The 25,448-nt window shown below is 37.2% G+C and overlaps 3 protein-coding genes across 3 annotated transcripts in view; 1 reads left to right on the top strand and 2 right to left on the bottom strand.

Moving 5' to 3' along the window:
• Nucleotides 1–19,265, bottom strand: part of LOC103029663 (tyrosine-protein kinase SRK2) — a 44,102-nt gene extending 24,837 nt beyond the window's left edge. The window contains exon 1 of the mRNA XM_049477634.1: nt 19,108–19,265. The gene's annotated coding sequence lies outside the window, so the exon portion shown is untranslated. The remainder of the gene's footprint in view (nt 1–19,107) is intronic.
• LOC111191729 (tyrosine-protein kinase FRK-like) lies at nt 336–19,114 on the bottom strand. The gene is made up of 7 exons (XM_049467393.1): nt 18,663–19,114; nt 10,099–10,220; nt 8,175–8,338; nt 7,333–7,501; nt 1,836–2,017; nt 886–1,075; nt 336–795 (listed from the first exon to the last, which is right to left on the bottom strand). The coding sequence occupies exons 1-7, from the start codon at nt 19,052–19,054 to the stop codon at nt 587–589; spliced, it is 1,428 nt and encodes a 475-aa protein (XP_049323350.1). The 5' UTR covers nt 19,055–19,114; the 3' UTR covers nt 336–586.
• A 3,412-nt stretch (nt 19,266–22,677) lies between the features above and the next one.
• The window catches only part of nt5dc1 (5'-nucleotidase domain containing 1), a 50,205-nt gene continuing 47,434 nt past the window's right edge, over nt 22,678–25,448 (top strand). The window contains exons 1-2 of the mRNA XM_049477648.1: nt 22,678–23,027; nt 24,610–24,701. Coding sequence (XP_049333605.1) covers nt 22,911–23,027; nt 24,610–24,701 — 209 coding nt within the window. The 5' untranslated portion in view covers nt 22,678–22,910. The remainder of the gene's footprint in view (nt 23,028–24,609; nt 24,702–25,448) is intronic.

Genomic DNA, 25,448 nt, shown 5'->3' with positions numbered 1-25,448 from the left:
CAAACTTGCCATTTACCACTCCTTTATTTTATGCTTTCCGCTCATAAGCTCTGTGTGGATTTGGCCTTCTGACTTCAGAGTAACCAAATAAAGTTCATTTTGTTCATTTCTTGGAGTGTGCTGACATCTAAAAATCTATGACGTCACTTAACATGGCAAACTCTGAACTATGTAACATATAGTTAGCTATATTTATCTTATTGTATATGCATTCATTCTATTATTATTGTCAACATATTTTTTATTATTTGCTGCTGACTTTATTGTGGTGCCTCATTGTGTGTGCAAAATATGTTTGGAAAAAATATATATATTTATTTTTTTTTCTCAAACATTTTGCACACACAATGAGGCACCACAATAAAGAGTCTGCCATGTTTTTTTTTGTGTGTAACATTATACACATGTATACACACACACACACACACACATATATATATATATATATATATATATATATATATATATATATATATACACACCAAAAAAACATGGCCGACTCTGAACAAAAAGGGTTTTATATACCGCCGGAAAACAGTAGAAACAGTAGACAGTTTTTGTGAGTGCTGTTGCTGTGCTGCATTGGTCAATATCGGTTAGCGTCATCATATGAACTGACATCCAGGTCGGAGTATTCCTCTAGTTTCCACTGCAGAGTTTCGAAGGTGGGCCGCTCAGCGGGCGTTTCCTTCCAGCACTCAACCATTATATCATATATCATTTTTGGACACAGTGGTGGACACGACATCCGATAGCCAGTACCCAGCTTCACAACAACCTGAGCATTAGTGAGAGCTAACAGAGAGAAAAAGAGAGAGAGAGGCTGTTAGAAACTGTGTGTGTGTGAGAGTGAAAGTGAGTGTTTGAATGTCAGTTTGAACATACTTGGATAAGGCATCTGTCCGAAGGTCATGATCTCGTACAGCAGGATGCCGAATGACCACACATCAGATTTGATGGTGAATTTGTTCTCCCGAATGGCCTCGGGAGCCGTCCACTTCACCAGAAAATAAGTACCCTCTGTTGCTTCGTATATGTTTTCCTCATCTTCATTATAACAGTTGTTATTCTCTCTCTGATAGAGAGAAAAAGAGTGAGAACAAAAGAAAGAGAATAATTGCTAATTTAATTTCATTCTAAAAATGATCACTACATGCTTCATTAATAAATATGTATCATTAAATATTTGCTGGTAATCATTTGGTGTTTTAATACTGATATAAAACATAAAAGGTTTTGGAAACATGGTGATTCTTGTTCAGCTAATTTAATGCATCGGTTTCTGTATGAAAGTTGGTAATGGTGTAGTGGCACTCCGTTTCTTGCAACTCCTTTTGTACCACCTTTTGCTGTCAGTCTAACAACCAGTAACACGAGAAAGTCTGAATCTTTTCAAAGGTTTACTTACAAAAAACAAAGGCAAACATTAGACTGGACTCATACAGCTCGGTCAAAAAACTGTTGCTTCATACGTATCTAACAGCAATCTGGCTAATCACATGCAGTGGAAATGAAATGTTACTGACGGAAGACAATAAAATAGCAGAAATGTTCTTTAAAGTTTTTGAATCACTGAATTAGGCATTTTACAAATACAATCATTATAAATACAATCATTATAAATGCCTAATAAACAATTTTCAACATATTTTAACGTTTTTAAAGAAATTATTCTTCAAATAAAATAACTCTTATTTGGCTCTTACAGGTCTCTCTGGGAACATGAAAGTATAATGTCAGTATGATACATGGTGTATCAGGTCAGTAAAGCAGATCTCAAGAGTAAATAAGAACAGTAGGGATGTGTGTTTGTTTGTGTGTGTACTGTTTCTTACATTAAACACTCGGGCCAGACCAAAATCGGCCACTTTGCACACGTTGTTCTCTCCAACCAGAACGTTCCGGGCTGCCAGATCTCTATGGATGTAATTCTGCAGCTCCAGGTAAGCCATACCTGCTGCCACCTGGGCGGCCATCTCTATCTGATCAGGAACACGCAAACGAGCCCCTCTGTCTTCTATAGGTGAGATAAAGAGAGAAAGGAAGACAGCTCAGAAAGTTTACACAACTTAAGATGAGTGTGTGATACATTAGGCTGAAAATAGATTCTTCTGTGATTAATTCCAATCGTGCTTCTGGTGGAGTTCAACAGAAAAAGAAACTGTTTAACAGTGGAGCAGAAACAGAAGCACTTGGCCTCAGCTGCCTTGGTCCCTATTGACCGATTTGTGGTATGTGTGCGACACTGTGCATCGAGAAATGTCTGCACAACCATGAAATGGTATGTCTAAGCCATCAGATTTGGAGTCTGATAATTCACATTGCCTTGCCATGAGCACGTCAGCCAGTGTACCTCACTCAAAATAATACCTTGCAAATTAGACAGTGAGTGGGAGTGTAGGTACCAGAGGGAAAAAACACACAATACAGTTGAAGGTCCTGGAACAGGCAGCCTCTCACATCAGTGCCAGAAACGGAACCTAAAGATAAAATCAAGATAAATTTACCCCACTGTCCCTTTTGGCATGCCAGTGGAACTCTGTCTTTAATGCTGCCTGTTTCAATTTAGTCTGCTAGAACTAATTATATTTATGAATAAATAAATAAAAAATGTTATAAACACAAACACCCACATTGTGTAGTTCAGACCTTTAAACACAAAACTATGCTCTATTCATGGGCCGCTACATGTGAAAATCCAGATTACTACACAGAGCATTATTATAGGAAACAAAATTCTACAAGGTACTGAAAGAGACACTTCAATATATGTAGTTGATTTTTGCTGCGTCACACCAGAGTGCATTGCATAAACAGTAAAGCTGTGTGTGCAAACCAAACAATGCAATGGATTATGAATATTCTATGTCCAATAGGGTACATCATTTGTATCCAATATACTGTGCATTCTGGGATTGTTTCAGTGCTCTGAAAATTAAGCACTATGTATTTGGACGCCAATACAAAATGGCATACAGAACTTTACAGTAAACAGGAACATTTCAGAATAAGGTAATAATAATAAGTAAGTAAGAATAAGTAAGAAGGATGTGGCTTCTGCCAAACTGCACTAACAGGACATTTTTGGTTCCCACAAGCTAAGATATGCTACAAATCAGAAATGAGAGGATCAGCCAAAAGAAAAAGCAAGTTAGAATCCTACTGGCAAGTAGCCTTGTATTTGACGTGTGCACATTTATGGGTCACAATGCATTTAATAAATGTGCACTAATCAATGCCCACTGACACTCCTAGGGGACAGTTACCTACTACCTGTACCACATTTCCTTAACCTATAAAGCATCATTTCCGGAAATTCCAGCATTGATGATAAGAACTAGAACAGAATAAATCAGGAATGCTCTTGGGGCTGAGCAATACACTGTAAATATTGATATATTCTATATTATACACAATGTTGGGAAGGTTACTTTTAAAATGTAATCCCTTACAGATTACTGATTACATCACTCAAAATGTAATTTGTAACGTAATCAGTTACATTACTTCAAGTGAGTAACGTAATCTGATTACTTTGGATTACTTACAATATTGTCGTTTTTTTAAGCCTGAATGAATGTAGCAACCACATCTTGCATATTATTGTTTTATTTTTCCTTCCAGTTAATAGATAGACAAATAAAACAGCCTTTTCAATCACCCTATAAAAATACTTATGAAACCATTTAATCAAACAATTTTATAAAACACTTCTATAAATTGATGATAAAATCATTAAAAACCAAACAATGTAACAACAACTGTAAGCTAACTATTTGCAGGTTTGCCACTTTCTGCAGGTGGATTTTTTGCCAGGATTATCTAGGGGTGTAAATCACAAGATTCATTACGATACGATACAATACGATTATTTTAGTCAGCGATACGATAATGTACGATACCTCAAATTATGTCTTTATACGTTACAGTTCTGTCCAATAGGATTTAATGCGATTACAATCTGTTCCTTTTCTAAGAACTCACAAATGCAAACAAAATATAATTTGAATGTTTTATTATTAAATGTCAAATGCAGTGTAATCATAAACAGTAAACAATAATTCACTTCAACACTAATTTCCATTATTTAAGTTCCATTTGAGAACATCAAATGCAGAAGAAAATGTAAAAAAAAAAAAGCGCCTGTTATATTTAGAGTTTACAATGTGTGTATGGATGTTGGTGATGAATAGTCAATCATTCTCTACATTTCCTGATTCAGTAGGGTCTTGACAAACAAATTACAAAATTTGTAATTTATATCACAATGCATTGAAGAGTTACACTGCATTATATTAGGTGTCCACCAGGCGTCTCCAAAGTGTTCAAAACCTCTCCAGTAAATCTGTCTCTATACAGCCAGAGTTTGTAATTTTTTTGTTTGTTTGTGATAAAATAAATGAATGTAAGTCTATTTCAGAGTAATATTAATACTTTTTGATGAAATGACAAACAAAATCACACGTATGCGCGCTGTGGGCGCACTTATGTTTAGCAGAGGGAATTTGGTGACAGCGGTTAGGCATGCCCCTCCCCCAGCCATTAGGAGACCAATCAGGGCAAATTACGTACCAATGTTTTCGTCTAAGGGTGGACTATTGGTTGAAATAGGTGTCAATCACTTTTGTGACGCTGGAGAAAGGCTATGACCTGATTTGATTGGATTGGATTGATCCAGCGCTCACGTTATTGGTTCAAAAGACGATCACTCAAGAAAAATAGTGGTTTGTGGACCGCTGAAAATAAACGCATGTTTGTAAGGAGAAGTGAGCAGGAGAATAAAGGACTTTATGGATATTTTATCTGCGGTTCAGTGCTGTATTGTGGATGCTGTGATAGTAAGTGAATTTTCTATAATGTAATATGATGTTATTTTATATACTAATAATATTTTATAAGGCTATTTTGTTGGGGAGGCGTGTTCCCCATGTAAACAATGTGAAAAAACAGGCTGTTTTCAGTTGGCGATTTCTGGCGACTGGTTTCATGTAGATGGTTGTAAATTTGCATGCAGGTAGTTAAATTAGTACTAAAGAATATGAGTCGGTTATTTGGTCGGTGTGTTTAGAATATTTGACGCTTATAAGCATTCAACTTTACATAGTCAGAACGGGCCCGCCGACGGGCTAGGGGGCGCATCTGCAGTGAAAACATTCTGAGCAGGAGGTTGTGAATCATAGAATATTTTGATGTCGTGATTTATGTGAATGTGATTGCGTTTTGTCAGTGTTAGATTGGAAGACCAAAAATAGAAAAGTACCGCAATGTAATCCATTTATTTTAGCAGAGTAACTGTAATCTGATTACCATTTACTGAAGCAGTAACTGTAACGGATTACAGTTACTCATAATTTGTAATCTGATTACGTAACGCCGTTACATGTAATCCGTTACTTCCCAACACTGATTATACAATATATGAAAAATGATATCAATATATAGCACCTGCTACATGTGTGGAAATTATCTGATGTACAGGAGGATGAAACTCAGCAATGTCAGACTTTATTTCAACATATAGTAAAACACCACTAAAAGTGAAAATATATAAATATTTTGCAATGGGGTTCGAACCTGCGACCTCCTGCTCATAGTGGCAGTGCTTTAGACCGCTGGACCACTCGGCCCCCGGCTTTGTTTGTTGATTGTTGATTATTTTACAAAAAAAAATATGATACCTACTGTACATACACAGTAAAATATTTTGTTTTTAAATAAATACCCAGTATTCTGTGTTTTACAATGTGCTACAAATATCCCAGATCAGAAAAGTTGGAAAAGTGTCTTTTATATTTGCTTTGGCTTTTATTTGATTGCAGATATCGAGAGCCAAAGAACTCATGTTTTGCCTGCTCAATATTAATTAGGTTAGTAATGAGGTGAAAAAACCTAAATGATGTGATGTCAACAGGTGATCTGGTACAAAAATCGTCACAAACAGTTTTTGAGAAGCAAAGATAACCCAAAAAACCCTTTCAAACGTTATTGTGCAAAACAAAAACCTTATGTTAATCATCAGAAGTGGCACTGATTTCTCAGATAAATTAGAAACTGTAATTTGCAAACCAAAGACCAAAAGGACTTCTGTCCTGCTGCAGAACCTCAAGTTCATTTCAGATTTAGATCACGAACAGATGGTAGGACATTCACCTTTAGGATCTTTTGGTAGACAGCAGAATTCATGGTTCCATTTATCACAGCAAGTCTTCCAAGCCCTGACGCAGCAAAACAGCCCCAGAACATCACACTACCACCACCATGTTTTACTGTTGGTATGATGTTCTTTTTCTGGAATGCAGTGTTTCTTTTATGACAGATGTACTGGGACACACACCTTCCAAAGTGTTCAACTTTTATCTCATCGGTCCACAGAATGTTTACACAAAAGTCTCGGGGATCATCAAGATGTGTTCTGGAAAAGGAGAGACGAGCTTTAATGATCTTTTTGCTCAGCAGTGGTTTTCGTCTAGGAACTCTGCCATGTAGAATATTTTTGCCCAGTCTCTTTCTGATGGTGGAGGCATGAACACTGACCTTAACTGAGGCAAGCTGTCGCTGCGATCTTGTGGTAATATTGGGTGGCCAGACACTCCTGGGAGAGTTCACTGATGTACCACGTCTTTGCCATTTGTGGACAATGGCTCCCACTGTGGTTCAGTGGATTCCCAAAGCTTTGGAAATGGCTTTATAACCCTTTTCAGACTTAGATCTCAATTACCTTCTTTCTCAATTGTTTCTGAATTTCTTTGGATCTCGGTGTGATGTGTGGCTTTTAAGGATCTTTTGGTGGACTTAATTTTGTCAGGCAGGTCCTATTTAAGTGATGTCTTGATTGAGAACAGGTTTGGCAATAATCAGGCCTGGGTGTGGCTAGAGACAGTGTACTCAGGTGTCAGAAACCACAGTGATGGTATATTTTAACAAGAGGGCAATCACTTTTTCACACAGGGCCATGTAGGTTTGGATTTCTTTTCTCCCTTAATAATAAACACCTTCATTTAAAAATAGCATTTTGTGTTTACCTGTGTTGCCTTTGACTAATATTTAAACTGGTTTGATGTTCCGAAACATTTAAGTGTGACAAACATGCAAAAAATCAGGAAATCAGGAAGGGGGCAAACATAATTTTTTCACTGGAAATCAAGATCCCCACTTCATTGTGCCCTGACAACCTTTTTCTGTCAAGTACAGTTAGCTTATCATGCTGAGACAACCGGACATAACTAGGTTTGTAAGTGTTTTGAGACAAACTATGACAAAAAGGCCTAAAGTTCTTCTCAAGGACCAATAATATGAACCACTAAGATAAACAAACATTGTTTAATGTGTGACCTGGTTTTAAAGTTTTCACAGCAACAGACGTTGTGTTATTCCACAGACCCTCATGAACCTCTCCAAACTTTCCAGCACCGAGTTTCCGCAACAGTCGGATGGAACTGCGGGGAATTTCCCATTGGTCCACTGTGCTGTAAGACAGACCGTGCGTCTGTGGAGCTTCAGCCTAATGAGAACACACGCCACACCACACACATACACACAAACACACACACACACACACACATTTGTTTAATTGCCTTCATGCAGGTGCAGATAAATAAGTATATCATATGCTGTAGTGGTAAGTAATTGAATATTCAGTAGTTCAGTAGTTACACGTTTGAGTCAATCAATAGTGGCCAAAAGTTACATTTTCTGTAGTGGTTGGTAGATGGTCAATAAGAAATGTGTCAGTAGATACTTGTGGGTTAGATGTCAGTAGGTGGGTAGTTAGTATTGATTGGTTGGTGAGTAGTCAGTAAGTTCTGGTGATTTAGAATTCAGTAGTAGTTAGTTGGTAAGTAGTCAGTAGAAATTGGTGAGAGAGCAAGCAGTGAGTATTGGCAATTTAGAATTTAGTAGAGGCCAGTAGGTAAGTAGTCAGTATGTACTGGTGGATAAGTAGCCAGTAATGGCCAGTATGTGAGTAGTCAGTAGGTTCTGATGTGCGACTAGTCAGTTGGGCAGTAGTCAGTACTTTCTGGTGGGTGAATAATCAGTACATCAGTAGTCAGTAAGTACTGGCGATTTAGTATTCAGTAGTTGGTTCAGTAGAGTAGTCGGTTGTTGTCAGTAGGTGAGTAGTCGGTTGTTGTCAGTAGGTCAACAGCCATTGGTGGGTTTATGGGAGTCAGTACCTTCTTGCAGGGCTGTCTGAGCCGAACGCAGAGTCCATCCTCCTGCTTGCTGTAGTGCTCCACCAGCTCCTTCAGTGTGGGGAAATGACGGCTCTTTGATATATAGTAGTGACCATTATCCTCCCGCCTGATCTTGTAGTGTTTCACATTACCCCCATCAAGCACTAAACATGGATGTACAGTGTGCACACACACACACACAATTAACATCACCATAATGATCATTATGTCTCAGCAGACTCACAAAAAAAGTTGTCTTGTTCAGATAACTTCCTAAAAACAGAACCTCAAAATGTTGACATTTATACTCTCAAACTGTAAGCAGTCCGTAGCTGCTGTATACTACATCTCAAACTCTATTAGTGAGCAGGAGGTGGTGTTACACCTAGCTCAGTTTGCTTTGTCTTTCGCTACCCGTGTTTGCTTTCAGTTTTGCTTATTCTTAGTTTTGTTTATTCTGTTTGTTTAATAAATTTAATACCTACAATTAGGTTTGTCTTCTTACCCTTTCCTTCGTGACAGGTGGAATGTATTTGTATGTGGGTGTGTTTGAGCATGAGTGTATGGGGAATTGTTGCAGGAATTACTGATTAGAAACACAAACTTGTATTGAGCAAAGAAAATATTCCACAGATCCTACTCTATTATTATTATTATTATTATTTCTGTATTATATTAAGTCTCAGATTCTTACAGCATCTTTTTCAGAGCTTACAAATTTGCTGTTTTTAGTTAAGCTGTAGACATGCAACTGAACTGAGGAAGAGGATGAGGGAGCTAGAGAAAAAGTGAAAGCACAAGAGCAAGTAAGAGAGTGAGAGCAAGGTAGAGCGGGAATGTTATGAGACATTGGGATTATTTCCCACTGTTGGTCTTACCCACAAAGCAACAGTAACAGTAACATTAGCATTCGTAGTGGCATTGTTTGCACAAACTTTCTGCAACATCTCAACATTTATTTCTGTTCAGAGCTGTGTTGATGATTGAAGATTTGGACCACTGCTCAAGTCTTCTACAATACATCCCAAAGATTCTTAATGTGGTTCAGGTCTGGACTCTGTGGAAGCCAATTCATATGTGAAAAATGATCATCTCATGCTTCCTAAACCCTGCACTCTTTTACAATCTAAACTCAATCAATCCTGGCATTGTCATTTAGAATGTCTTTGCTATCAGGGACAGTAATTCAGTAATTCAGTATATTCAGATTGTCAACTGACCTTATTCTCCCTAGCAAATTAAAGCTGTTTTTGCTGGTTAGCCTTACTCATAAGTGGGTTTCTTAAGGCTACACGGCTGTTTAATCCCAATTCTTTGAGTTCTCTTCATATTGTGCGTGTGGATATGCTTTTACTTTCATTATTAAACATAACCCTGAGTTCTGAGTTGTTTTAGAATCACAATCATTCAAGATTCCTTGAAGTTGATGCTGCCCCACTCCCTCCACTTTATAATAATGTGTTGGACCGTTCTTAACCCAATTTTAGTAGTTTCATCTTGTTGCATCTCCTTAGATGTTTACTCTGCTTTAAGCATGCCAATAATTTGACCTTTCTGAAACAGATTAACATTTTTTCCACAACCACAGGGTGTGTCTTTCCACATGGTAGTTTAATGAATGAGAACCTACTTACTGCATCAGTGAGGGTTAAATAACTTGTTGCGCGATTAAACATAAACACCCATACAGTAATTATCCAATGGGAGGATCTTACCTATTTGCTTAGTTAAATCCAGGTGGGTTTTTTTTGGCCAGGCAGTGTATAAAGCAACAATAGCTGATAATATGTTTGGCTCGTGGAATAATTAGAGGCGCATGACTTTTCAGTTCATTTAGGTGTTTACAGTAATGATGTTTCGCTCACAGATGATAAAGCATCTTTTGAACATTTCACTGCTCTACAGGAATCAGCATTGTGTGTACCTGACAGGGACAGTTCTCCAGCCTGACTTTCACAGTGTCTGATGAGAAACGCTCCATGTTTATTTCCTTCTGCCTGCAGTAGCTTCTCCGCATCCAAGCGCTTTGTATCAGCAAAGTACCACCTACAGACCCGAGGAGAGGACACAGTTACAGTTATTAAAGTTATTAAAGGAATATTCTAGCTATTTATATTCAAAATGTGTAGCATAAAACTAAACACAATATAAGAAATTAAGGGTTAAACTTTGACTCAACCTCATTTTCTATCAGCTTGGCTATGATGTTGACTCTGACTCTTATTGTGACAAAACTTATTTTGACTCTGATTCCAACTAGGGCTCTTTAAATTAATTGACGCCTCAGCTGTGGACAGACGTCACTTTGAATAAAATTGATTATTGTGCCCAATAATAAGAGCATCTGTGTACCCCTGAAAAATACTGGGTTAAAAGTAGAGCACCACCTTCAATATAGTAAGTAAAGCACATAAATGTGTAGTTTGGGACACAGAAATTGATTCCTTTGGAGGTGTAGGATTCCTTTGGCCTCAACATCATAAACAGCATAAAGCTGATGGCTGGAAAAAAAATCCTACTGTTTCTAAAAACTATATATACAACTAATTTTTTATGCCTGTGCCAGTTTAAAACTAAGCTATATTGGAGAAAGATTTCTAAAAGCTATTTCTACAAGCTTCTACAAGTTTCTGGTTGTACTTGAAACTCAAAAGAGAACTGAAACCATAATAAAGGATTTTCTTACTTTATTCGTTTTTTTTTTTTTTTTAGTTCATATCGCCCATCTCTACCTACAGGCATATATAGTGTGGAGGAATTTTGGACAGAGACCCAAAATATGGTGATCTGTATGTGGAGATGGCTGCTATGTAAAAATGTAAAAATAATGTCTTATAGTGTAGTTAATCTTTAAAACATATTTGAGTGGTCTAGAATCTCCTGTAAATAACCTCTGATGTGTGTGAGCATCTTTTATAATTACTGTGTAATTTTCAGTTGAATAGAAGTGCAGATATAAAAGTTGGTCTAGTGTTGAAAAAGATATACAGTATTTACAACTGGGATAAGCGTTGTTATTGACTGATGTTTATTACAGGGCACTTTTAGATCTATGTGCAGTACATCTATGTGTACTTTTGCTCCTCATCTAAAATTTAACTGAACTGTACAATTTAAAATACTTTGATGATGAATATGATTAAATGTGATTAAATTAGATAAATTATTCACAGCAAATGTAATTAAATGTTTTATCACCTGACAGTGCTATTAAAAACCTCAAATCTGAAATGTGATGACAAACAGTAAAACGAAAAAAAAAAAAAGAATTTCATAGAGCCCTACTATGATAAAACGATTTTAATAAAACAAATACACACAAAAAATATTTTTAGAATAATACATTAATTAGTCTTTTAAAAAATTATCATTAGATTATCTGAGAAAAAATGTACAGTCCTATTTTGGACATTTTATTGCGTTAATAAATAGAACACAAATTAATTGTGTAACAAAATAATTGCAAAAGAATGGGGAATTTTAAGTCAAATCCAAACTGTTATCCAATTTCCAGCAGTAAAACATACTCCAGGAAAGACATTTAATATTACTAAACATTTTGGACATTTTGTTCTAAAAAGAAAATATAAAATGTAAAATGCATAATGAATAAATAGTACCTACATTAAACAGCAATGACACAAAAAAACGAAATAAAGTTTACTAACATTTCTTTGTACCCCAACCCTCGCCTTAGCTTAGGTATTCAGCTGGCATTCAGGTGTCTTAGCTGTTCAGTATAGGTAATATTTACACACAACATGGAGTAAATTCTACTCAAATAAACAAGTCCAAATTTAAGTCCAAAAGTAAATCCTTTTTTTTTTTTTACAGTGTTCTTCATCTAGCTGACTTTCACTGGGACCAAATTTTTATTCTGGTTTTGATTCTTATTTTATCCCTTATTCTGATACTGACAATGACTATGACTCTCTGATTCTAATTGATTCATTTTCTGACTCTGATTCTGGCTCTTCCTTTGACTGATTCTTATTCTGACTGACTCCAAAAAAATAAAGAGGGGAATGATAAGTTCCAATTATGTTACATCAAATTCTGTGACTGCTGACCAGTCATGTCCAAAAATCACACCTTTATACTGCTGAAAAGTAATGGAGAAACCCGTATGTAATTGAACTCCTCAAACTTTTGGCTGTAAGTGCCTTTTGCCTTTCAGAACTTAAACAAACATTTTACTTTTAATGTTACACAATACCAATCAATAAAGCAGACACTTGATACTCTTCACATGACACACATCAGATAAAACAAACCACAAACTTGAATAACTGGAATCATGACATTGAACTGAATTCCACCTGCTCCGCTGATTATGTTTAGCTTAGGAGGCTTAGAAATATTCCACACATATGATCTAGTGATAAACAGACACAAAGTTCCTTCTGTCATTAAAACACTCTTTTTATCTTCTTTCATTTATTTCAATATTTAAAAAACACTAGGAATAAAGAAGCTCTAATAACTGACATTAACAAGAATAAGAATTTTACAGACTGGCACTGAGAGTAGAAAGGCTTAAGGCTGTGAGAAGGAAGACTGGTACTATAAAGCAGAAATAATAAAGACTGGTAGATGAATAGGAAGGAAGTAAAACTACTTCACTACTGTGTTCTGTTGAGTTGTGCTACCCTGTCAAATCATGCTACCCTAGTGTATATTTAAACGTAAAAGAAAAACAAAATATGCTTCCAACAGGATATTTGGATAAGCTTTATCTAACTCAATGTATGAAAAAAATAAAAGTTAAGGTAGCGAGACCTGATTAGAATTTTTTTTGTGTGTGTTTTGTATTTTTACTAGCTTATTATTGCTATTTTGTATTGCTTTTTGCTATTTACATTTTTGTATCACTCCGACAAAGAATAACAGTGAGTTGACGTTCAAAAAATCATATATCGTAAATGGAACTATTAAAAAATAAATGTGTTAGTCCGCGCAGGCGTACTGGTGAAAAGAAGCAAATATCGATGAGTAGCACAACTCAACAGGACACCCGGCAATGATAATCTACATTCTCTCCGCTGAGCATGCACACGCGTGCACAATTAAACAGCGCTCTTTATAGACCCCTGAAGTCGTGTGTCATTCTGTAGTCCTCGTATGGCTTCCGTGTCTAAGCTGTTTTTCCCTATGAAAAAAATGAATAGATTTTCAAAAACGTAAGTTTTTTTTTTTTCGTAAGTTAGGAGCTTTTTACACACAGCTGATCCAACTAATAAACTAACTGCCCTTACTGAGGAGAGCTGAGAGCGTCACAGCATAAAATCACTAAAACAGGTCAGTGATACTCCAGAACCAGCTGTAACACGTTTAACGTTTAACCCTCTTTATTATGCAGTGAAATAAAAAATAGGTGTTTCTGGTTGGTTGTCGCCGCAAAGTACAACTAAACCAGCTATAATGGACATTTTTTGCCAAGCCCAGACATGATAAACAATCTGACTGGTGAACTCATTCGTTTCCGTCAACATCACATTGCTCTGATGTGCAACATAGCAAAAATGTTGAATCAGTTTCATGTTCAGCAGACTGATCGCTACTATCTGCACTTCCTGTGGTGGACAAATGGAGGCGTAAGCACACCGCCGCATGAATTCAGTATAAAAGCACATGTTTTCAGATCTATGTTTTCATCAGGTTGTGAAAACTATGCACTGAAGCAGCTGACCAAAGAACACATCCTCAAGTAGCACAATTCATTGCAAGAGTCTTCTATGTAGATGATGGAATTTGCAGCATTTGGCAGCAGTTGGCAATGAAGGCAGGTGGTCTATGTAGGGATGGGCTTCGCCTACATAAATGTGTGTTAAATAACAGTGCCCTTCTACAGAGCAGTTTCTCAGAGCATGCAACAGACTATTAACAGACTGCTCAGTAAGCGGTCTGCTTATAGAAGAGTTAAGTTACTCTCAACATCTGTCAAGGTTCAAGTCCCAAGCAGTGGTTTTGCGTCTCAACAGATAAAATCCAAGCTGACAACACCATGAAAGGGGCATCAATAGATGAGCTGCTTTCACGGTTCAGGTCCCCAGTTTCTGTGGGAAAGGAATTAGAAACCCCAGTGGAGGTGATTCAGTAGCTGCCAGTTGAAAATCCAGAAGTAAGAAAGCGCCAAACACTACAAAGCTACAGAACATTTGAGCCTTGTCAAAAGCTCTGTCAAGAGGCGCGTCATCGCAGCCAATCACTTTCTCCGCCTCCCACTCCCACTCCCACTGTCGCCTGGCCAACATGTTTGTCTGCCACCAGCAAGAGTGTGTAGAGTTGTAGTTCACTCTACACACTCTTGTTCGAATACGATGCCGTTACATCATTTTTCTCAACTAATGTGTGTAGTTCCCGCTGAATTTATATTTTAATACTGAATAAATTATAAGCTGAAGCCAATGTGAGCACTTCCCGCTTGTATTAAAAATTCTGGAGGTTGTATTCAGTAGAATAAAACTGGGTTTCCAGTTCACATGTGGCTTGTGTGGGACAACGTCATGTCCGCGTGGCGCTGATTGGCTACCGCCTAGCAAAATTCGCTTCTCATTTGCATAAAGTAGAAAACATCTCAACTTTTTATGGAACGCCAAAAGGCCCAAAAAACGCCTGGACCAGACGCCTTTTATCGAAAAGAACGGCGTATTTTACGCCGTTCTGTGTGGGTTTTACGCCGTAATATACGCCGTATGATTTCACGACGCCGTTAAAAACGCCGCTAAAAGCACAAAAGACGCCGTTTCCCACTGCGTTTTTCGACCCTTTTGGCGCGTCGTACAGAGCGCCGTCTCAGTGCAATGAGACGGCGTAAAAAGCGGCGTTTTAGTGTCTCTCTTGACGCCGTAATAAGCGGCGTAAAAAGCGGCGTTTAATAATAAGATAATGAGCTCCACCTTCCAGTTTTGAAAGCCAATACATTTAAACTCTGTTCAGCCAATGCTCTTACAGAGAGACTCAGTCTAAAGCAATTCACTGCAGATCCGAGCTCCTGAATCAGAGCTCTTCAATTTTTAAATACAAATTTACAATATACCTTCTTCAGGCATTCACCCTGGTGCTCATGCCTTTTATTAGTCTAATATTTATGCTGTTCAATGTATTTTAAATAAAATTAATAGTAGTAGGGACGCCCCTTGTGCATGAATTTTATTAATTAATAGTGTGTTTCTTTTTAGGCTACGTTTGGTAAATGGTAGCTAATAGGGTCATTTTGCTATATTTCAAGAGTTTCTTGGTTTATTAGCTCTTAAATATTTGGCCAGGTACTGTATCAGTATTTATATTATTTGAAGGATTTAAATAACAGGAGTGTTAGTAATCATAAAATGTAAGGAAACGTAAATGTTTATAAGATATACAGTGATAAACTAAAAAACAAACAAAAAAAACACCCCCACAGCTGAATATTCAAGGAACGGACACGGAGGTGGTGGTAGAGAGAAGGATGGCGACTAAATTTATACTCCACGAAGAACACTCTTGATCACTGGATAGCTCAACTTACCAATCATTCAATCATTCAATCAATAAACCTTTTTTTACTCTCGGGAATACATCATTTCCAGTGTAGCCGAGCATTTACAATTTAAAAGAAAACAGAAAGTAAGAAAATAGAATTAATAAGAATAAATGAGAAAAAATAAAAATTAAATTAAATATATATATATATATATATATATATATTTAATTTAATTTTTAATTTTTCTCATTTATTATATATATATATATATATATATATATATATATAAATAAATAATCAATGCCAGGCTGCTTTGCCCCTGTTTGTGCAAATAAATGATTTTTAAGACCACCAGAGACAAAATTATGAAAATTGCAAAAAGCACACAACAACAATGTTAAATTCAAAGGATTTACAGTAAGATTTAAAGGCCTTTTTAGGGCAAATAAATGACAAGACTTGATAAGACATCCGCAAACCGTGAATAGGTGTCTATACACAGGAACGTCGCTATAGCCCCTTTTTAGGGATGTTTTAATTGTTTTTACAGAAGTGTCTCTCTAATATGTTAAAAATATTCAAATCTTAAAGTATACCACAATTAAAGAATTTTAGGAACGAAATCAATCTCCCCACGCAGCGCGAAAGATCTGATCCACTTTGTCTCGGAGCCGCGTCAAGAAAAATGCATACACGCACGCAAAATTAAACAGCGCTTTTTTAAGCTAATGATCCAGGCTGTCCAGCATTTAGACTGGAGTGAGTTAGGCTAGCTGTGGTGCTGTTGGTCAGTTTGTGTGTTTATAATAAATACAGTGTATTGTACTGCCTGTATGTGTATCAGCTAATTGATGTTACATAATAATAGAATATGATGAGATAAGTTGACACTCATAATGTGCGTGGGGCTTGCCAATGAGTTTGGATATTGAATAGATTTTCCAAAGTAAAGAGCCAGATTAATAATTTAATGAAGGTTTCTAAGCGACTGAAGTAAATATAATATAATAATAAATATAAATATAATAAATTTGTAACTTGTAAGTCTATGTCTGTAAATGACATTACTTGTTTCGTTATGGAAATAGAAAAATGAGTAAATTAAGAATACTTTACATCTTATAGTAATAATAATAATAATAATAATATAATTATAATATATAATTTTATATAATATAATATATATATAAAATATATTATAATTATACTGTATAATTATAATATTATAATAAGAATAAAAATAAGAAGAATCAGCTTCGTAATATAATTTGTAACTAATTTAATAAATTAATAAATTCATTTATTGAAACCCTGATGTTTTTGCAACAATAGGGTTCTTCATGTGTGATATACTGACAAGGTGATGTGATTTCCGTCTGGATAAAAAAAAAAGTGGGGAGCTGCACAGCGTTTTGCTTTCACCTAAACCTAGAGTTTATTTTTACATTGATACAGCATGAATATTAGACTAATATGAGCTCCAGCGGGAATGTCTATAGATGGTATATTGTTAATTGTGTCTAAAAAACTGTGTCTGAAGAGCTCAGGAGCTCGGATCTGCAGTGAACTGCTTTAGACTGAGTCTCTCTGTAAGAGCATTGGCTGAACAGAGTTTAAATGTATTGGCTTTCTAAACTGGAAGGTGGAGCTCATTATCTTATTATTAAACGCCGCTTTTTACGGCGTCAAGAGAGACACTAAAACGCCGCTTTTTACGCCGTCTTATTGCACTGATTACGGCGTCTTACGGCGTCTTGAAATCATACGGTGTATATTACGGCGTAAAACCCACACAGAACACCGTTCTTTTCTATAAAAGGCGTCTGGTCCAGGCATTTTTTGGGCCTTTTGGCGTTCCATAACTTTTTGCCGCTCGCACGCCTCGCTCGCGCTGCTACCACTCCCAGAGTGCTCTGCGCGACACTGCCGCCGCTCTCCATAGAAAACAGTGGGAGGAGGAGCGAAAAACACTTCGTGCCGCTGCAGTGTGAACGGTGAGCGGCATAGTGCTGAGTGTCTTATCATCAGAGACTTACAAAGACACGCATATCAGACAGAGATACAGCTACTGAGCAAAGGGAGTCAGCTACCAAACAATAATAAGTTGCACCCTCTTGCTATCTTTTTGGACACAGATGGTGTACTCAAGGTGGGAGGAAACCTCAATCACTCCTCTTTTTATAACTCATATCATTGCCGGGTGTCAATCTTTCCCAAAGGACATCATGTCACTAATCTGATAATTTCTCATTACTACATAGTTGTAAAACATAAAGGCAAAGACTTTAGTATCAATAAAATCGGTCCAATGGCTATTGGATTCCTGGACTAAGTAGAGCAGTTTCAACTTACATTTATCATTGTGCGAATGTCGAAAGCTCAGAAGGTCTGTTGAAGGACAAAGAATGAGTGATCTACCAAGGGAACTAACAGAACCTACGCCACTTGTCATTTATTGTGGGATCTCTGTTTTGGTTAGTTTGTGACTCAGTAAGTTAAAAAGAAAACAATGTAAAAAAAATGTATGGCTACTAAGTTTAAAACCAATAAACCGGCACTATGAAGAGTATAAGTGCTATAGATTGATACTACCAAGCGTTAGAGGTTACAAAAACTGGCATTACTGAGATTCAGACCTTCAGACCCAGATATTTAAAATGTTAAATATCATTAATAAGAACCCTAAAGACTGGCACTACCAGGAGTCAATTTACTAAAGATAAACATTATGAAGAGTAGAAGCTCTAATAACTGGCATTACCCAAAATAAGACTAGTACTACCACGAGTAAAAGTTCTAAAGGTTTGTACTACCAGAGTCAGAAGTCTAAATATTGTTAATATTAAAAATACGAGCACTAAAGACTGGCACAACCAATAGTCAAGAAAGAAAAACAACCCTAAAGAAAATAAGTATCCTTAAGAGACTAAGTACATAAGTATCCTAAAGAGATTAAGTAAGAAGAGTAGCAGCATCTACTGATGAGCTCTGCACACTGGTGGTGTTGTGTTGGTGATACTCACGGTTCTGCGTCCAGACTCTCCACAGTGGCTATATAGTTGGCTGGAACGTATCCCTCCTTGTTGGCGGAGACGCCGGTCAGAGCTTTAACGAACCACCAGTCTGTGTCGTACTTCTGCAGCAGCTGGAGTTTATCTCCTGTGTGGAAGCTCAGGTCCTCAGCTGTGCGCTTCGAGTAATCAAACAGAGCCACGAACTGAGACACGGTTTTAGACTGGGACACAGGCTGGGGATGCTCCGAGATCATCTGTTCTAAAGCATGCTTGTTTTGGAAGACCACAATGTCTTCTTTTTTAGGATTTTGTTTCACAGGCGGCTCCTCAGGCTGTTTCTGCCGCAGACATGGGAAGGTGGAGGTACAGCAGCTCACGATGCGCTCGCTCACAGTCCCCATCCTGCAGAAACTACACCACCGAAACTACAACTACTCAAATACACCAACTACACCTACAACTACTCCTTCAGTCTCCAAATCACACACCTGCACAGCGGCAGAGTCCAGCACACACCATGCTCTGTGTTCTACACACTACATGAAGCTGAAGGAGCTCACACTGACCAGTCCCTGACCAGTTCAACCAGTACAAATTTAACCACAAATGTAGTTCTGGACAGTAAGGCTCCTCTTTCTACAGTGGCTGATTTAAAGCTTGTCACTAAACTGAAAGCACAACCTTGCTGCTTATTCCTGGTCTCTACCTGCTGAAACACCTGCCAGATCAGCCCCACCCCTTTAATTTCAGCCACTCCCACTAATAAAATGCAGTTTTAAAAAGGTTTCTCAAACAAGGATTAACGGGAAACTGAACCACCTGCTTTTAGCTGAATCCACCCTCATCTTTGAAAAATGCTAAAAAAAATGGGAAGAGTAGTTTGGGCGGGGCACTGGGTGATGTATGGGTTTAGGGGTGGGGCAGAAGGGAAAGTTGTGTAGTGTGCCTCTCATAGTGGTGAAACAGATGGTTGGATGTCAGGATAGGGGATGATAAATAGAAATAGAGAAATAACCGCAATAATTGTTTTTAACAGTTTGGAAAGTTTTTAAAAAATGCTCATTAATAAAATGAGTGTTTGAGTGCCTCTTTAAAGGAGCAACATGTATTATGTTTTCTGTACTATCTTATATAATCTTCAAGATGGATTTTCAGATAAGGAACCATGACACATTTAAGCACTAGCATCTCTTGACAGCCAGTATGATGTTCTTTGAATTGTCCAAAACAGAGCTGAAAACTGTTCGCATTGTAGCTAGTTATGGCAATAGAGGGGCTTTTGGGAGATCAAATCAAAAAGATTGAGAGACCAAAGTGACATATGGTAGGCAATCAGGCACTTTACCTGTTTGTTTTCAAGTTCAAAATGCTCTGCATCAGCAGACCTAGGTCTTTTTGAGGTCCTTCCATTTCACAAATGCTAACGGTTTAAAGAATTATGAGCAATAATAAAGCAATGCAACATGTGTGTGTGTTACAAGGCTTTGCATCTCTTTTAAAATGTGACAGAGTTGTCATCTGTCCTGTTGAAAACAAATACAGTTCTGAGTTCAGAGATAAGATTTTTCAACCCTCATCTAGAAACATTTGGGGATCAAACAAACTAATCTCAGATCAACTGCTTGCACTTAGGGATGTACCAAAATGTGCAAAAAGAATTGAAACATTTTGAAACTGTGTGATGTTACGAGATTTTTTTTCAGACAGTCAAGTGACTTTGGTATGGAATTCGAATCGAAGTGTATCAAAACACTGTGATTCAAATTAATCAATTCAGTTTAAATCTGAGTTTAAACTTTGACATCACTAGTTGTACAGGGTGGTTCTGACTGCAGCATGCTGAGCAAACTCCACTAGGAGGCAACTCCATGCTTCAGGCTAAAAGTCATGTGGACCACTGTGCTCCACTGGACTAGAAATTACAGTATCCTGTTTTTTCTTGTTTCTTAGTCCCTGTTTTTTAAATAAAATTAATTTTAGATAGAATTTAGATAGAAGGTGAATCTTAAGACCTAACACATAAGTTATGTAAATGATAATAAAGGTAAAAAATAAAAACACTGTGATATTCTGACTGTTTGGTATCAAGCTAGCTAATTGTGTTTACCTCCTTTACCCCACCACCTTCAAAAATCAATTGCCATCTAAATGCTCTTACATTTATTAATTATATTAATACTCTGACGAAATTCATTTGATCTGCACAATTTAAAATGCTTTTATAGCAAAAAGTAACAAATGCCATAAATTAACTAATTGCTTGACAGCAAAAATATAACCAAGCCAAACAAATTTAAACAAGGTTTCATACAAAAAAAAAATACACACAAAATCTTCATATCGTGAGCTGCATTGAAATTTATTTGCATAATTTTTACATCATTAACAAGGCTCAAACTCCATACTTCACTGATAGAATCACGATAAGATGACTGACAAGCATGAACACATAAGTAGAATAGAGGAATAGATTGCAAAATTAATTCTGTGGAAATGCATTAATATTACAGAGATATTTTCAACTAACCACATTGTTTTTAAAAAATGTATCAACGTTGATATAGCAATGTTCTTTCAACATCATACATTCAACCTTTAATAAACCATAGCTAACAAAAACTAGAAAATCCTATAATTAACAAAGTGTTAACAATAAACTTACATCACTGTAGGAAAGCTGGGTATAACAAAAGCTAACCACCACTACCAATCTGATTCAACATCTGATCTCAAAAACACTAAAACAGTAAAACTATTAGAATATGAACATGATGTTAAGTTAAAAAGCAGTTACTGCAAACAGAAGTAAAACACTTTTTCCTTCCTCCATCAAACCGTCTTTAGAAATTATATGGTGATTAAATGTAAAATGCTGATTCAAAAGGCAGAAGGTTAAGGACATTATGTTGATTCAACGATAAAATTTCAACGTTAGCACAACCATTGAACATTAAATGTTGATTCAACGTTGTTTCAACATTGAAACAAGAACAGACATTACTTTAATCATATTTCAAACACATTTCAATGTTGAAGGCCGGTTGTGTGCCAGGTGGGTTTCATTTCATTTGAGAACTATTACTAGTTTATTTTTTAATAATCTGCCTGTGCACTTTCAAATTTCTCTGTGCCTTGTTTTAAATGTCAGGGCTCTCCGAATTATACCAATGAAGTGTGGAGCTACTTTGAACCTGTTAATGGTGTAAAAATAGTGATTTCTTTGCATAGGCAACGTTATAGCCTACAGCATTGTAGGCCTGTTGGGAGTTACCGCAAAAAAACAACAACTGTATTTTGGAATCTTGGGGGTAAAAAAAGTTGGATTATTCATCAAAAGATTGCACTCGTTATCCTGGTTCACTACAACACAAGACTATTTCACACCTATTTGTTTCTTTAAATTGCCATTAATAGCTGTCAAAAACAAATCATTCATATATTCCATTGATGCAGAATAATCTAATTAAATTACATAGCATCTGCAGACAATTTTGTCATTAAATTTCATAAAACAACACAATACAAATAGAAACGTCCAAAATAATTTAAACATACAACCAAAAAGTTATTACAAGCTAAACAAACAAGTTTATACTGACAACATATCTCATTTATCATCCAGTAAATTTAATTCCTTCATGTACTTTATAGTGGACACATCTTTTTTTGTTGCTAAGGCAGTTAAGAGACTCCATAAACAAATTAAATTCAACAAGAAATACATTAAAAATACGTTACATTTACCAAATTTTAATGAGTGCAGATAGTGTTTCCCAAAGAGGGTCATCAGAATCAAAGTAAAGTTGATATTGGAAAAATAACATCTTTACCGTTTATATCTAACCTGTAATTCGCTTTATTAGAAAATTTTATAGCTAAAGTTTTAAAAAAAAAAAGTCTGAATATTTAAATAATAAATGTATTTTAGATATAGCATCTGCAGACAAATTCAATAGGTTTTTTTCTGGAAAATGACGTCACCGAATAGGCCACCGTACTCGCGCCATTACGGTACCCGGAAATGCCGGAGTGAAAAACGCGGCTCGTCTTTTTTTAACGAATAAGCGCTTTAATTTAACAAACACCGCATAAATAAAAGCGCGCCGCAAGCTCGCTGTGTCCTCCGGTCCGCAAGCGCTGTAACGACACAGCGGGAACAGCAGTAGCAGCGCTGCGCGCGCGCGTGTGTGTGGGGGCTCGCGAGAGCGTGCGGGCGCGCGCGCGTGCGTGTGTGTGCGCGCGCTGCGGCGGAGCGACATGAGCAGCATGAGCGCGAGCGGCTCCAGCAGCACGTTCAGCCTGCAGGACTGCGATGTGATCGGATTTGACCTGGACCACACGCTCTGCAGATACCACCTTAAGGAGACCAGCAGGGTGAGACCACACACACGCCGCGCGCACCCCGGACACACCAGGCTGAAGTTAGCTCCTGCCTCCACACATTCATTCAGTGCAATTGTCCGTTCCACCTTAAATGGTTCCGCCTGGGGCGCCAGAATGCAGCTGCTGCACCATTTAAGGTCGAACGGACAATTGGAAAAAGAAGGTGGATAATTAGACCACAGTTTTATATTGTGATTTTGCACACTGAGCACACCCCTCTTACACCTCACACACTCACACTCACACACACACTAAATAAACGAGTACTCACGCGCTAACACGGCCACGAACAGAGCGCACGCGCGCGCGCACACACACACACACACCATTACAGATGTGTTACCATGACACATCATGACACCCAATACAGGCAACACATGCATCACAGCACTACTGAAGATACTGATTATGGTCACAATGGTTACCACTAGAGCTGGAGCCATCATAACCAATAACCCACACAGGTACAAAAAACATAACTATAATTAACACCAACGTTGAAATAGCCAGTTTTACCATTACATTCAATACAGATCCCAGAACTGTGACTATGGTAACCACTACAGCTAGAAAGGCAATAGACGTATTATTAATAAGGACTGTAAGTAACTATTATACAACCAGTATAATATCAAAGCAACCATAGTGGCTATCAGTGCAGCTAATACAGGCAATACATCCATTCCAATGAACAATTGTTGCAGCCATAGGTAATATAACCAAGGTCAATAAAGATAAAGATATCAAAACCACAACATTCAGCTAGAGGTTATATAGCCAATGCAACCATTACAATCAGTAAATATATCAGAAGTGTAGCATTCAGCTACAGGTAATATAGAAAACTTGACTTTGTATGCATTAATAAAAGTGAGATTTTAGCTTTATATTCCTTGAGGACATGCTCTGCATTGAGTGGGTGACCTTAGACTCATATGCTTGTAAAACATGTCAGTATCAATATAGTAGAATACAAACCCATTACAATTTTTTAAATGTACTAACATTCTGAACTAACACACTGCTACAAAAACAATTAATCATATTGTTTCCATATAATAATAATCATATTTTCTCCATACATACAGGCGAAAAGTAAGCATTCCACTATGTCATGGTCATTAATATTATTGAGGACATGTTTCGAAACGGAACAAGGCCACCATGTACAGTTCAAAATGTTTGCAACTCGAGGTCAACCATGTTTTTTATCAAATACCAATTTTCCCTAAAAATGTCCAACCTTACCCTGACACTTGCATGACAGAAATATAAAGTGAATAAACTGGGAAAATATGATTTTCTTTAAATATGTTAAATAACTAAAATGTTAAAAATGACATTTTTGGGAAAGTTATGAAGGCCAAAGTCACAGTATTCCGATAATGACCCATTAATCTATTGTGATCTGCAGATATGAACATCAGTTGTATCAGATTTTGTTTAAGGTCCCCTGTATTGGTGCTTTTTAAGAGAACTATTAGTGATCAGCATAGTTAATAAAAGTAATTTTTGACCTGCAGATTAACCTAAACCTAAAGTTGTCTGTCTGTGGGTGTGTGTTTGTTTTCAGCTCATATATGACAGCTTTGCGCGATATCTGGTGGAACATAAAGGCTATGATAAAGATCTGCTGAACCTGACTCCGGCCGCATGGGACTTCTGGTGAGCTGCTGGATTTGAGTTGAATTATTTTGCTGGTAGAACATTACCATTTACCACTGAGGTCAACACACACTAATGTTTCATGTCTGCACTTGGATCATTTGGGTAATTTTGATTTGATTTCGATTTGGGTACGATTTTGTACTTCAGAATGTCCTAAAGCCATACTGAAGGAGAAATGTGGTAAAGTGATACTTTGGTGAAATGAAGACAGAAGTAAAGGTAAAATGTATCAAGTATGCTTTAGTAGAGGAACAAAAGCCGTAGCTCTAAACTACTTAGGTGGGGCTGTCTCTGTTATCCAAGGATCACAGATTAGTATCCCAGTTAATGCTGTATTGGTCCGGGAGAAAACAGTAGTCTTTGCTTTCTTAAGCATGATGGGGTTCAGATTTGATGGGGTTCACAGTGTAATATTGGTCAGTTAGTTGATTTATCAGTGCTGAGGAGCTACCCAGTGAGGCTGCAGAGGCAGCAGTAGGAAAAGAGGGGCATTATCATAGTGATGAGAGAGTTCATATGAATGGAGATCACTCCAAGTTACATATGCTGCTGCATGTTCTTTTGCCCCATTACCTGCAACCACTCGCTGAGGAGCTGTGCTGGGAGCGCCACAGTGCTGTTAGCCAATCAGTGACGAGATGTTTGCATTTCATGAATATTCAGGAGTAAGAGCCAAAATCCTGTTGCCCTTCCTCGCCCACTGCTCCAAATTGCCAAAAAGAAAAGAAGCACTGTTTTACAAAC

The sequence above is a fragment of the Astyanax mexicanus genome, chromosome 1 (assembly GCF_023375975.1).
Source record: "Astyanax mexicanus isolate ESR-SI-001 chromosome 1, AstMex3_surface, whole genome shotgun sequence".
Classification (NCBI taxonomy): domain Eukaryota; kingdom Metazoa; phylum Chordata; class Actinopteri; order Characiformes; family Acestrorhamphidae; genus Astyanax; species Astyanax mexicanus.
The sequence above is the reverse complement of the archived record's forward strand: the minus strand, read 5'-3'. Positions and strand labels throughout refer to the sequence as shown.